The sequence below is a fragment of the Chiloscyllium plagiosum genome, chromosome 33 (assembly GCF_004010195.1).
Source record: "Chiloscyllium plagiosum isolate BGI_BamShark_2017 chromosome 33, ASM401019v2, whole genome shotgun sequence".
In the NCBI taxonomy this organism is placed as follows: domain Eukaryota; kingdom Metazoa; phylum Chordata; class Chondrichthyes; order Orectolobiformes; family Hemiscylliidae; genus Chiloscyllium; species Chiloscyllium plagiosum.
The window spans coordinates 15,147,714-15,160,424 of record NC_057742.1 but is presented as its reverse complement, the minus strand read 5'-3'; the positions used below and the strand labels follow the sequence as shown (position 1 = coordinate 15,160,424).

The following is a 12,711-nucleotide window of genomic DNA, read 5'->3' as shown; positions in this document are numbered from 1 at the left end:
TCACAGAGTGGAACTGCTCCTCCTGGGAGCAGGTACAGTGGAGGCAGAAGAATTGGGAGTAAGGGATCGCACTTGTGGTGTAGTCAAGATAGTCGATGGGATTGAAATAGGCGCCTCTGAGTCAGTCACTGGAGTTGGAAACAGACAGGTTGAGGAAGGGGAGGGAGCCATCAGAGATGGTCCATGTGAACTTGAGGTCAGAGTGGAAGGTGTTGGTGAAGTTGATGAACCATTCAACCTCCTTGTGGCACCAATACAATCATCGATGTAGTGGAGGAAAAGGTGGGGATGGTGCTGGTGTAACTACGGAAGATGGATTGTTCCATGTACCCTGTGAAGAGGCAGGCATAACTAGAGCTATGTTGGCCAGACAGGGTAAGCTTAGTGAATTTCCTCTCCCAAAGGAGAGTAGCGAAGCAGATGGATATTCTGAACAAATCGACAATGTTTACTGAGACTAGTTTCAATTTTCAAAAGATATTAATTTAGTTTCCTCTAGCTGCCATTATGGAATTTGAACTCGAGTTCTCAGTGCATTAGCCTACGCCTCTGGATTCCTAATATGCAAGAAAAGTCCTGGAAAATCTCAGCACGTCTGGCAACGTCTGTAGAGAAAAAAAACGTTAACAGTTCAAGCACCATAAGATTTTTATTCAGAACTGAAGAAAGCTAGAAATGTTTTGGATTTAAGCTATTGAAAAGATGGGCAGGGGAGAAGGGGTAAATGGAACACAATGTCAGGTCAGGGAAACGCTAGAATGAGAAAAAGATAAGAAATCAAAGCTGCCATAGTACAAATAACCAAGGAAATGGTAATGGTTGTCAAAAAGCAACAAAGCATTGGTTTAGAGAAGGTGTTGATGGCAAAATAAAAGTGAGTTCTGACTAAAAACAAGAGTATGAAAATATGATGCATAAATTGAAGGAGAAATGAAGAAAAGCTTTCAAAACAGCAGACAGAGTTCATGGTCTAATGTTGCTGAACTTTATGTAGAATCTGAAAAGGGTGTAAAATACCTAACTAGAAAATTAGCAGCTGTTCCTCTAGTTTGCACTGGATCACTCAAAACACAGAACAGAAATGTGAGTGAGAGCGCCAGATGAGTGTATCGAAATGGCAAATAACTGAAAGGTGATGTCATGTTTGTGGACTGAACAGAGGTGTTCCACAAAGCAGTCATTCAGTCTGCACTTGGTCTCTCCAATGTAGAGGAAATTGAACTGTGAGCAGCAAATTCAGCAGACTAGATCGTAAGTACATGTAAATTGCTGCTTCACCTGGGAGGAGTATTTGGAGTTTTAGACAGTGAAGTTGGGGGAGAGAATTCTCTGCATTATTTATTCTGTGAAATTATCACTGCACCATATCTCCACAGAACTTCATTCATGTACAAAAATCAAACTAAGTAACAAATACTGTATTCTGAAAATTTGAAAATAATTGCTGCCATTTTTAAGTAAGAATGCATTGAAAAACTTCAAAATATTTTAAGAATTTGTTGAAACAATTGAGTGAGGTTGGCACAAAAATGAACCTTACTCCATCCTTTCAAATGAGAATATAAAGCTGTTCTCCTATTGGGTGTATGCAGTGAACTCATTTTCTTTCTGGTCAACCCAAATTCTAAGGTTGGAGTTGGATAAACTCGTCAGACAGGTAGACTTATCAGGAGAAATATAAAAAAAAGACAGCTTTATGTTGGTGGTTGCTCAAACATGAAAGTAGACATAAGTTGAGAGTGCAATTACAAACAAATGGTTAAGTACAGCTAAAATTATTTGTTTTGTAGAATATTAAAAAGAATACAATGAGCATAAATATCAGTTAAGAAAAAGGTTAAGAAATTATTAAATACAGAAAATTTCTGTAAGATAATACTGTCTTGCATATACAATTGAGAAGAATGTAGTGTTTAGATTAGATTAGATTAGATTCCCTACAGTGTGGAAACAGACCCTTCGGCCCAACCAGTCCATACCGACTCTCCAAAGAGTAACCCACCCAGACCCATTTCCCCTCTGACTAATGCACCTGACACTATGGGCAATTTAGCATAGCCAATTCACCTGACTTGCACATCTTTGGAATGTGGGAGGAAATCGGAGCACCTGGAGGAAACCCATGCAGACACGGGGAGTATGATGGTGCAAAAGAAAACCGAAGAAGTGTTTGCAGCCATCTTCAAACAGAAGTGCCAAGTGGATGATCCATCTTGGTCTTCTTCTTAGGTCCCCAGCATCTCAGTTACCAGGCATCAGTCAACTTGATACACCACATATGGTATCAAGAAATAACTGAAGGCAGTGCTTGTGAGAAAGTACAGAAGAGTTACTAGGATGATGCAATACATACATGAATACGCACATTGAGACAGAACTGCAGGCTCGATGTTGGGAAAAAAAGCGGAGGGTGACAGAATGGAGATATTTTAAATTATCAAATGTTCTGAGAGGTTGGAAGCAAGGATAGTATTTCCCCTTTGTGATGACTTGCCACAGCTACAGCAATCGATACAAGATGGTGCAACTCGAGGCAATCAATAGGAGAGTCAGCAAGAATTCCAATAGAGAATGGAGAAGAAATATCTTCACCCAAAATGTGCTGAGAACCTGGAACCTTTGATGACAGGTTGTGCTTAACATTAACCTTTTTAAGATCTATTCAAGGAGAGACTGTACAAACAAACATATAAGGGAGAAGAAAATTATAGGTGACAGATTTAGATCAAGAAAGATGGGAGGATGCTCTGCTGGAACACAGTTTAATTGGATTGAATGGATATGCTACACAGAAACAGACCATTGTGTAAAAAAAGAACTGAAGAAGGCTGTTAGGCTAATGCAGGAGATATAGTGATCAATTTTTTTTTAAAATCAAGTCGGACCCTGTCCTTCTAGTTTTAACTGTGCCTAATAGAAGTATTCTTATAACAGAGCAACTCTCTTTAGTTGGCCTGTAAATTTACTACATGGCATGTTAGTGAGAACACCAGTTCAGTTCTTAACTGGCCTGAGATAGCTAACCTCAGCTCGATGAAATGTATGCTACATTTGACCCGAGAATCCCAAATAGGTAAGAAGCAAGACCAAGAGAAAGTTCCTACATCTGATTATTATCCAGTAACACTCTATTGCATGTGCATTCATGCAGATGTTACACAGGGACAGGATTTAGCTCTGCTGTGATCCCCTGGATCAAAACTTTTGCCAGTATTTAATTTGTTCATTTATTGGAGTCAACTTGATCCCAGAAGTTTGACTATCATTGATCTCAATTTGGTCTGTCCTGTGTTGACCTTACACATTCTGAACAGGCCAGCTGCATACAGTCCATTATATCCATCATCCACTTTTTCCTCTGTTCCTTCTATGTTTTCTGCCAGTCTTCACTCCCAATAACAATCACTCTCTACTATCTGCTCTATTGAGAAGACCAAAGCATCATAATTTTTATTTGATTTTATTGGCTTGTTTCCTTTTTCCTCCAGCCATTTCCTGCATTTCCTCATTAATCTATATGGCTTTTTAGGATAAGTGGAATATCCTCCTTTAGACAATAGACAATAGGTGCAGGAGTAGGCCATTCTGCCCTAGCCTGCACCACCATTCAATATGATCATGGCTGATCATCCTTTATATCCACATAGTCTCATTGTTTGCTGTCCATTGCTTTGAGGCCTCCAACATAGAAGATAAAATGGAGCACCTCAGTGTTCTTTTCCTAATATTCAATTTCCTTGAGGTTTACATAGCCTTTTTTCTGACAACCAGATCTTCCATCACCAACAATAACCGGTCCAAAATATGTGAATCATTTCACTTGTTCCAGGATTTCATTAACTCCAGCAGTAAAAATTGAAGTAATGTTTCTGCCTATCACCATTATCTTGGTCTTTTTGACATTCATTTTTAATCAATATGCCATTATTTACGTATGATGAATAAGTGTGATACAGCATGGATTCTTTGTATTAGCTACAATTAGAGTGCAACAATTGGTCAAGGGCTTTCCTCAGAATTACAAAAGAATTATTTTTCATGACAAAGCCTCTGACCATGCTATCACTCACCAGTCCTTCCCCTGCAATATCCTTAAACCACTGTAATGAGTGCAATATGTTTGTGTGAATCAAGGTTTGTAATGTTCATGAGATGGTCAATGAAGGCCTTCAATTGTTCATTTTTCCATGGCCTAGATAACAATTTTATTTTTATCTGAAATAAGAGGATGCAATAAAAATGTGCCAGAGCACTAACATTAACTAAAAGATAATAAAAATAATTCTCACATGAAAAGGATAATTGTACCAGCACTCTCTGGTATTCCAAAGCCATGGACTCTGTCGAGGAAAGAAGCATACATAAATTTAAAAAGTCAATGCACTTTCAGTATGAAACAGAATTTTAAAAAACAAACTTATAAAGCAAACATTTTTTTTAAAATACACACATCAATTCTGACACAAGATTGGCATCTACCAAGAAAAAAAAACAAATGCAATACCACTGTGCAAAACAGAACAAAGAAAATGAGTTACAGTTTGGACGCTGATTTAAACACATGGATCACTTAAAATTCAACTGATTTTCACTTAGTTTGCAACAGTCAAGACTCATACACTAACATACAAGAATCTGGAAGACTCCCAGCTGAGCTATTTGCCTCCTAAGTGCAAAACTGCCAAAAAAATGTTTGTGCTGGAGTTGTTGACAGTTCTGATTATAGATTAACATATCTGTAAATTTGTGCAATTGAACTGAACAAATAAATAGCAAGCTTTCAAAACCAAAGATCCTTTGAGAACTTACGTGAATTTCTCCAGTGAGTTTGCTGGACTACGCAAGCAAATGAAAGTCCAGATTTGATCGATGGCTGTACTGAATGACCGGATCTCAATCAGAGAAACAAAAAAGAGGGGAAAAAGACTATACCTGGACATAGCATGACAAAAGCAGGGTTCACCTTTCTTACAGTGCCATCCAATAACTCTTGCTGTGAATGCAGTCTTAAGTGCAACAGGATCAGACTCAGATGTGATAGACCTGGCAGCCAAATAGCTCACTAACCATCAATGTCAAGGCTCAGGCCTCAACAAAGGCTATTTGACTGAGGTGCCACATGATGACTAACACTCACAGAATCGTACCCCAACAAGTAGCAATCACCTGCAAGAAAGGCAAACTCAATAGTGGAGAAAAAAATGACACTTTTTTCAAATTGTGAGAGATCCTAAAAATCTGTTTTCTGTACTAGTACATGTTCCAAACTAAGTATTTAAAATAAGACTAATTTATTTCCTCACCTTTGACAGGTAATAAAAACTGAACGAAAAGGCCCACAGATAGAAGGTGAATTTCCACCTGTAAAAAGAAAATCAAAGTTTTACTAATACAGTGCAACATTGTACAGGAACACCTTAATTTGAAAAATAAAACAAACTCAAATGCATGCATTTTAAACTATTTTCTCGTTGTCCAATAATGGGATGCCCAATAGTTTAAAATTAGGTCATGGGTCTAAATAAGTACACATCAAGAGGCAGCAACTAATTTCAGCTGCTTGCCCCACATATAGCCTCAGGTAAAAATTTGAAGCCCAACCCATAAACAGCTCATGTTGGAGGATTTGATTGAAGAAATATTGATAGGGACCTGGGATGTCCTTCTACCATCTCAGCAACAAGTGAGGTGTGAAATGGAGAAATGCTGGGGAAAAATGAACTCCCTAAACATGAACAAGGAATGTCTTGGAGTTCTCAAAAGTACATTGGAAAATGTGGTATGACAAAAATCAATTACATGCTCTCGCAGAACTTTGTCAGCAGACTTGGTCTGTCCTGATATCGCCGCAGCTTGAACCATTGTATCACTTTCTTTGTGTCCCAATCCAGCTGTTTGGCCAAACGATTCAGATGAGTTTTACCAGGTTCCTACAAAATTATTAAACAGCCACATAAACTTCGTTATTAAGCATCAGGAATTATTTTTCAAGACAACAATTTCCCAGAAGACATAGAAACCTACTATAGCCCTTTGCTATTAATTTTTCTTTCTAATATAAAAGGAAGTTGAAACCTGAAATGTCTAGAAAGAGAAACTAGATTTATGATCCTCTCACAGCAGCCTCAAAGACAGCAGGCTGTATATTTCACATTATCCAGCTTGAGTCTTTTCCTAGATGCAAAATTAGTTCATTGAATGATTTTGATATTCATTACTATGCTATTTGAAAAAGTCAAAATGCACTCAAAGCAAAGAAGTAAAAAATCAGAACTAATGATATATCAAAGTGTAGCGTTGAAGTGAAATTTTTAAAAAATAATCAATAATTGTGGGCAATGGAAAATAAACTTTCACTTATGAATTAGTACTTCACGTAAAACATACTTGGTAATTTTACAGGACACTCTCATAACATTATCATTATTTTCTGTACAGAACTGTTGTGTCTTTGGTTATCTCCATGCACGATTATTATGTGCTGTCCTGGTTTGTCTGTCTTGCTCCATAATCTATAAACTGCAACACATCCAAATTTCTACTCTCTATATCTGTAATAAATACCACTCATCCATTACTTCAGTCACATTGGCTTCCAGTTCCCCAACATGTCAAAATTTATAATTTCCATCCTAGTATTTAAATCCCTTTTAATCTTTATACCTTCTTCAGCTCAATATCCTGCTCCTCAAACTCTCTAATCTTCTGACTGGTCTCTTGCGCATCTTTTCCTCCATTCACCTCACCAATGCTGGCCACACCTTAAATCACATACCTATATACTCAAGTAAAAGTCGACCCCCTATTTTTGGCCAAAAAATCTGGAATTTTCTATATACCTCAAGCAAAAGCCAACCATAGTTCTTCATAGATAACAGATCAGCATTTGTGAGTCAAGATATTATCCTGCACATAAAATGTTACAATGAGGAAATTAATTTTTTCATACTATTATGTATTTTAATATACAATTCACAATTTGGCATGAAAGTTTAAGACACATCAGTCAGAGTCAGGTGACAATCTCACGGTGTTCAACTCAGCATAGCTCAGTTCCCCTATAACATTCTGGAATACAGTCAAATACCTAGTTGAGGTTTTGAAATTTCTTCATCTATTGTAAAAACGCCCTCCAGAAAAGAACAAAAAATGTACAGCAGCGTTTAAACTGCAAGTTATTGAAGTTGCAGTGAAGACAAATAATTGTGTAGCAACAACAGAATTTTGTGATTCAGAGAAACTTGAGAGGGACTGAAGAAAGATATCAAATCAACTTCAGACAATGCCAAAATGAAAGTGTGCCAGAGGTAAAGCTAGCAAGTGGCCACAATTGGAGAAAAAAGTTGCTGAGTGGGTACTTGAAAATTGTCAAAATGGAAAATATATTGGTCATGAAGCCATTCAAATCCATGCACAAAACGAATCAAACAAGGATGGAATTTTGGGTTTTAAGACAAGTACTGGGTGGTGCACAAGGTTCATGAGAAGGCATGACTTAATACTTCAGCAGAGAACTAAGATTGCACAAAGGCTGGTATTTTGGACTATAACATGAATTTCAGCCCCACAGAAGTAGTATCCATGTAATAGCCAAACCCATAAAAGTAACCTTAAAAAAAAGTTTAAAACAAATTCAACTTTTACACAAGTATATACGATAGGTCCCACACTCTGGAATTCTCTCCCTAAACTCCTAACCACCCCCCCCTCCTAGAAAACTTTCCTTGACCAAACCCCCAAATCTCCTCCTTTAGCCTGTTTTGTTTGTCTCTGTGAATCCCTGTTCATCAATGCAACGTATAAATGCTCTACTACATTCAAACAATTATATAATGACAAGTTGCTGGTAATGAATATTATGTAAGATTAGATTAAAATCCCAGAAACAGTTCATATATTAATGTTTATAACTATTTGGTGTAAAGTTATTTATTTAGTTTCTAAAACTTATCCTCTTGTAGTAATTATTTCAAAGACATGATCAATATAATCTCACCGTAGTTATATCTTTGAACACTTTTTCAAGAACAACATTTTGCTGAGCCTTCTGGATTGGTCTACAATCTACTCCAAGGAACTTAGCAAATGGTGTTGCAATAAACCTAAAACCATTGAAATACAGAAATTGAGATTATACCAGTAAGCACAGATTTTAAAAAGTCACCAAATGCATAAATTTTTTTAATATAATGAAAAAGACTCCATTTGTGAGATTTCACATCCAACAGGATGGAGATCTCTCAGAAATAGACTATGGTATTTGGCAGACCCCACAATTGATTGTGAGAGGTACTGATTGATTTCTTTAAACCTATACTGAAGGTGCTAAACTAAAAGTAACATTTGTACAATGTTGAGATTTCAGAGCAATACTATATTAATATACAACACCACATTTATAAATTAGATAGCTGTTCAATAATTCTTATAACTTGGTGGTTTCCACTGTATATACTGCACACACATTATAAACAGTAATATTACTATATCCATGTGTTTAAACTTAATCTGACAAACAAAAAAATGATATTGAAATAACAAGTATAGTTGTAGCATTGAAATCCACAATGTTTTAAATTAGAAGAAATTTTAATAAAAGGAGAAGACCTCTTTCAGAACTATTTAGGAGTATTTCTTGTCATTATATCATAAACAAAGTGATAGACACATATTCATGTCTAAACTTGTTCATATATCTGAGGTATGGGGTGAAGGCCAAGTATTTTCTCACTGGAAAGGGTAAATTGAACAGAGTCACTCTAGATTGGTTTGATATTCCTCTCTCATAAGTGACAGTAGGTTACAGCTCTTAAGATCTTTAAAATACCATAATCAAAGTGGCTAATGGAATGCCAGCCTTTATACCTACAGGATTGGAGTATAAGGATGCAGAAGTTATACTGCAGCTACACAAAACCCTGCTGAGACTCCATTTGGAGTACAGTGAGCAGATCTGGGCACCACACCTTTGAAGGATATATTGGACACTGTCTTTGAAGGCAGTACAACATAGGTTTACAAGAATGATAACTGGACTTCAGGGGATAAGTTAAGAGAAGAGATTATACAAATTTGGCTTATTTGTCTAGAATTTAGATTGTTAAGGGGTGATCTGATTGAAGATATTAGCAGAAAAAAGACAGAGTGGATAAAGATAAATTATTTCCACTGGTTGAAGAGTCTCGAACTGGGGACATAGTTCAAAAATTAGGGTTAGACAGTTCAGGAGAGATGTTAGGAAGCACTCCTACACACAAAGAGTGAAAGAGGTTTGGAACTATCTTCCATAAATTATATTTGATACTGATCAGTTGTCTATTTCAAATATGAGATAGATAAATTGTCAAGCAAAGCAATTCAGAGATATGGACCAAAGGCAGATATGTGGAGGCAGGCCACAGGTCAGCCATGACCTTACTGAATGGCGGAACAGGCTTGAGGAGTTGAATGGCCAACTCCGATGTTTCTCGAAACGTCATACTGGGTTTGAAATGTTAACTCCAGTTCCACCTCAATGCTGGAAATCTGACACAAACTAGGAATGTTGGAGAAATTCAACAAGTTTGGCAGCATTGTGGTATTTTGCTTTTATTTGACTTAGGGTGTAGGTTTGCTCGCTGAGCTGTAGGTTTGATATCCAGATGTTTCATTACCTGGCTAGGTAACATCAGTGGCGACCTCCAAGTGAAGCAAAGCTGTTGTCTCCTGCTTTCTATTTATATCTTTCTCCTGGGTGGGGTTCCTGGGGTTTGTGGTAATGTGATTTCCTGTTCATTTTCTGAGGGGTTGATAGATAGCATCTAGATCTATGTGTTTGTTTATGGCGTTGTGGTTGGAGTGCCAGGCCTCTAGGAATTCTCTGGCATGCCTTTGCTTAGCCTGTCCCAGAATAGATGTGTTGTCCCAGTCAAAATGGTGGCTTTTTTCATCCGTGTGTAGGGCTACGAGGGAGAGAGGGTCGTGTCTTTTTGTGGCTAGCTGGTGTTCGTGTAGACTGGCGGCTAACTTTCTGCCTGTTTGTCCTATGTAGTGTTTGTGGCAGTCCTTGCATGGAATTTTGTAGATGACGTTGGTTTTGTCCATGGGTTGTACTGGGTCTTTTAAGTTTGTTAGTTTTTGTTTGAGAGTGTTGGTGGGTTTGTGTGCTACTAGGATTCCGAGGGGTCTTAGTAGTCTGGCTGTCATTTATGAAACTTCTTTGATGTATGGTAAGATGGTTAGGGTTTCTGGCTGTGTTTGGTTTGCTAGTCGTGGTTTGTTCTTGAGGAATCGGACTACAGATTGAATTTGTAGAGTCAAGCTGAAAGCAGGTTTTCAAATAATATTCTCACCCACGGGATAGGAAATGTTCAAGGATATTTACATAAATAAAACCAATTACAAACAGGCAAGTGATCTGCTAACAAAAATCCAACAGTTACATAATTAGCCACAGTCCATGAGAAACCATAGAGATCTTTGGTTGGGGACACAGAACAAGTTATATAGCCAGTTCTAAAGAAGGGTCACTGGACCCGAAATATCAATTCTGATTTCTCTCCACATATGCTGCCAGACCTGCCACACCAAACTTTCCAGGAATTTTGTTTTTTTTGTGAAGCTGAATAGCTTGACAGGCACCACTCCGCATTAAGCATGGGGAAAGGCAAAATTGCATAGACCAGAATGGGAATCAAATCCAGAGGATGTCAATCAAACACAATTGCATAAAATAAAGTCTCATGGTTTAGGGCTATCATAATATCATGAACAGAAAATTGCCTGGCTGGCAGAAAACAGTGTAAGCATAAAGTATGCTGTGAAGATGATACAAGGAGTTGCAGATGAATATAAAAAGGTTGTGTGAGTGTGCAAGAAACTGGTAGATGGAATGTAATGTAGGAAAATGTTCTCTTTGGCAGGAAAAAGAAAAAAAGTGCACATTGCTTAAGTGGAGGAACGACTACAGACTTCAAAGATGCAGAGGGATTTAGGTGGTCTGGCGCATGAATCACAAAATATTAGTATGCAGATGCAGCATATAATCAAGAAGGCTAAGGGGATGCAGTCCTTTATTGCAGGAGGTGTGGAATATACAAGGAAGGATGTTATGCTTCAGTTATACAGGGAATTGGTGAGACTACAGCAGAAACGTGCCATTTCGGTCTCTTTATAGGAGGAAGGATTGGTACCTAAAATGGGTGGTATCTCTTATAAACGTAGATTGAATAGGCTGGTTTTGTTTCTACTGGAGTTTAGAAGAATGTGGAATGATTTGATTACAGTGTATCAGATCCGGAATAGTCTTGACAAGATTGACATAGAAAGGATGTTTGCTCCTGTAGGTTTGTCCAGGACTAGAGGGCACTGTTTTAACATTAGGGGTCACCCATTCAAAACAGAGATGAATTTTGTTCTCCAAGATTTGACAGACTTTGGAACGCTCCACCTCAGAAGTTCGTGGAAGTGGAGTAATTAAATATTTTTACGATATAAGTGGATAGATTCTTATAGAACAGGCAAATTGCAGGTTATTCAGGGCAGATTGGAATGTGGAATTCCAAACACAAATAAATCACCCATGATTTTGTTCAACAGCAGAATAGCCTCAAGGTGGTGACTGGTATACTTCTACTCTTATTTCATCTACTCTATTAATCTATGCCATTGGCTTTATGCTGCACCACACACCAGCCTCCTGCAATGACCACGTTGACATTTTGAAACATCCAATTACCATACTGCCCTGCCCTTTTCCTATAGCACAGTAACTGCTTTCCTGTTCAAGCATACAGTGAAAGATGTTATGATGCAGATGCTAAGGTGCAAAAAGTGAAAACCTCACTAATAAGAAAATTCATTTTGAACAACTAAAATGAAGATATAAATAAGGGTTTAAAACATTTGGAAGCCTTGAAATCCCTACACTACAAGCAAAGTTGTGTAACATTAAACCACATTATAACAAACTTCCATTCAATTCTATATAGAATCGTAGAGATGTACAGCATGGAAACAGACCCTTCGATCCAACCCGTCCATGCCAACCAGATATCCCAACCCAATCTAGTCCCATTAGCCAGCACCCAGCCCATATCCCTCCAAACCTTTCCCATTCATATATCCATCCAAACGCCTCTTAAATGTTGCAATTGTACCAGCCTCCACCACATCCTCTGGCAGCTCAATCCATACACATACCACCCTCTGTGTGAAAAAGTTGCCACTTAGATCTCTTTTATATCTTTCCCCTCTCGCCCTAAACCTATGCCCTCTAGTTCTGGACTCCCTGATCCCAGGGAAAAGACTTTGCCTATTTATCCTATCCACGCCCCTCATAATTTTGTAAACCTCTAAAAGGTCACCCCTCAGTCTCCGACACTCCAGGGAAAACAGCCCTAGCCTGTTCAGCCTCTCCCTGTAGCTCAGATCCTCCAACCCTGGCAACATCCTTGTAAATCTTTTCTGAACCCTTTCAATTTCACAACATCTTTCTAATAGGAAGGAGACCAGAATTGCACGCAATATTCCGATAGTGGCCTAACCATGTCCTGTACAGCCGCAACATGACCTCCCAACTCCTGTACTCAGTACTCTGACCAATAGAGGAAAACATACCAAATGCCTTCTTCACTATCCTATCGACCTGCGACACCACTTTCAAGGAACTATGAACCTGCACTCCAAGGTCTCTTTGTTCAGCAACACTCCCTAGGACCTGACCATTAATTG

The 12,711-nt window shown here is 38.1% G+C and overlaps 1 protein-coding gene across 2 annotated transcripts in view; it reads right to left on the bottom strand.

The window, feature by feature from the left end:
• Positions 1–12,711, bottom strand: part of LOC122539874 (ceramide synthase 6-like) — a 37,848-nt gene that overhangs the window by 18,012 nt on the left and 7,125 nt on the right. For both annotated transcript variants that reach the window (XM_043675007.1, XM_043675006.1), the window contains 4 exons: positions 7,997–8,102; positions 5,800–5,930; positions 5,304–5,361; positions 4,290–4,340 (listed from right to left, as the gene is read on the bottom strand). In XM_043675007.1, coding sequence (XP_043530942.1) covers positions 4,290–4,340; positions 5,304–5,361; positions 5,800–5,930; positions 7,997–8,102 — 346 coding nt within the window. The remainder of the gene's footprint in view (positions 1–4,289; positions 4,341–5,303; positions 5,362–5,799; positions 5,931–7,996; positions 8,103–12,711) is intronic.